This window comes from Lichtheimia ornata, assembly GCF_029851405.1.
Source record: "Lichtheimia ornata isolate CBS 291.66 chromosome Unknown scaffold00378, whole genome shotgun sequence".
In the NCBI taxonomy this organism is placed as follows: Eukaryota; Fungi; Mucoromycota; class Mucoromycetes; order Mucorales; family Lichtheimiaceae; genus Lichtheimia; species Lichtheimia ornata.
In genome coordinates this window covers 1-2,292 of record NW_026695697.1, presented here as the reverse complement: position 1 = coordinate 2,292, position 2,292 = coordinate 1, and the positions used below count along the sequence as shown (strand labels likewise).

Genomic DNA, 2,292 nt, shown 5'->3' with positions numbered 1-2,292 from the left:
CAAAGAAACGTCACCCAAGCATCAGAAAAATCTATTTAATTTCAAGGTCTTCCACTCCCTGTTTCTTGCCTCTTTCTCCCATTCTCACTGCTGGTGCATTCAAGCACAACTACCACCTGCGAACGATTGTCCTGCTTCAACCCATCACGTCCGTCCTACGAACGTCTTTATCCGATTGTCTTGGACCGAGAGGCAAGTTGATGGCCTGTACACATTCTTGTCACTCTTCTACAACACACGAGTCTCTCGACACCACACACACTCTTGCGCGCTTCCCTGGCACAATCCAATGTACAGTATTCAATGCAGTAGTTGCTATCAGCAAGCTCTTTACTCCATCGTACCCAACAGCGTTCTTTACTTGCAAGCGTGTCTTACAGCTTTTTTCCGTGAACAGCAGATAGCCATCATAGAGGAGCAGCAGCTTTATTGACGTGTAGCAACTTGCTTCAATACATATGACTTCTTATGGATATGGATATGGGTCTGAATACTGTATTACTTTGGTACATGAGATGGAAGGAATGGATCTATTGACTAGTTTTGTTCCCTTGTTGGCCCATTTTACACGTGATGTCTAGTTTGGATGACATGCCATCAGCCACCAACGACGCCGTAATACAAGCAGTCTTCAACTGATTGAGCTGCGATGGAAAGTGAACCACGAAGAGGGTGACCAAGGGTCGATGGGAAAGGGAACGTATCAGCAACGATCTCTGGGGCTTCTTTCTACCAACATTGGATTTGTAGTGATTATGGCGGATGGGTTCAATCAAGGCAAGGATTATTTGTCGCGTTGTCAGAAGGATGAATCATACCATATGCATACGACTTAGGATGATGATGGATTGGAGGAAGTGACAAAAGGGCTTTATACCTTTGACGAAGGAAGGAGTTTCACAGCTACGGATGATATTGGAATACTCGAGCCAAAGTATACAGCATCTATTTTGCAAACATGGATGAAGAATGATCATGGGGGCAGCAATCAAGAATAGAATGGCACAATTATCCCTGTTCCCTCTATGTGATCCACCCGCTTCTTATTCAATGCTGTTCTTTTATCATATTTGCTCGATAAACATCCACAGTACCGTGTGCTGGTACGTGCTCTTCGACTTTTTATTGGATGAAAATTGGATTCAACATAATACTTTGGGGATCGTACAATCAGCTCAGATGTGCAAATTGTGGATCACTTGGTTATTTCTGCATTGAAGGGAATGGACATCATATATTTGGTAGGAGGTTACACAATAGGTTGCACAAGTTGGTTCAGGAGGGGAGTTGCATAACTAATCGACTGATGAATGCGCACAGACCAAATAGCTTAATTACGAGGGCTGTTCTCAATTGAAGTCTTGAGGAGTGAGCATTCTTATTGAGCTAAGAGTATAGGATATTGATGAGGTACGTATAAACAGTAATAGCTGTAGCAAGCGGGGCGGCGTGGAGTGCACAAATTGGGAAGTGGTAGGAACGACAAAGAGCCCCTTCTTGTTCACTCCCACTTCACAAAAAAGGTAAGCTGTCTCCATTTACAAACTACAACGTGTTAACAGCTGGCATTCCTTACAATGTACAGCGCGTTTGGGGTGAACATGTGGTTAATGGCGACACTGTCCAGTTGCAGGCATTCTACAACAAGTACGCGCGCGATCTGCCCATGACTCAAGCTTCCATTGCAATACAACATGTACGTTCAATCGCTGCATTACTTTATTATTCAAGTTGGACATTGAGAAACTAAAGTTCACTTGTAGGTTGCTGTTCTCACGTTATACAAGTTCCAAAGGGGGCGTCGTGTGTCGTGTGTGTTCTTTTCATGGTTGTCATCAAGGAGACATTGTTACTTTGGGTATGTCGACATGAAAAGCGAATGCTATCCTTGTTACCTTACATTGCATTTACTGTAGCTTGAATACGCTGGATGATGGTACCTGTGACAGCAACAACAAGACATTGATATCAAAGCAAGAACGCTGTACGTTGACTCAATGGTATGCATGGTGTTTGATCTACAATGCAGGACCACTTAATTAACGTGCCTTACAATACAAATGCAGCAGCACATACTGGATCGGATGGATACAAGGTTATTTGCAAGCATCAATGGAATGGTATTGGGAATACCACAAGGTAAGAGGTTCATTGTGGGATTGGTTGGATTCAAGTGGACTTACCAAACACTATACAGTGGCAGACCCTCTTTCGGCGATACTATTATTATCAAGGCTGCACGTCAAGGATGTCATTGTATAGTACTGTGCTCTCCTGGGGAATTTTGGCCCG

General features: G+C 43.5%; 1 protein-coding gene across 1 annotated transcript; it reads left to right on the top strand.

The window, feature by feature from the left end:
* Positions 1-1,666: 1,666 nt before the first annotated feature.
* Positions 1,667-2,143, top strand: O0I10_013263 (uncharacterized protein; the record flags this gene model as incomplete). The annotated part of the gene is made up of 4 exons (XM_058493064.1): positions 1,667-1,696; positions 1,764-1,858; positions 1,917-2,011; positions 2,067-2,143. 4 exons carry the CDS (start codon positions 1,667-1,669, stop codon positions 2,141-2,143), a joined length of 297 nt encoding a protein of 98 aa, XP_058336170.1.
* Between the last annotated feature and the right edge of the window lie 149 nt (positions 2,144-2,292).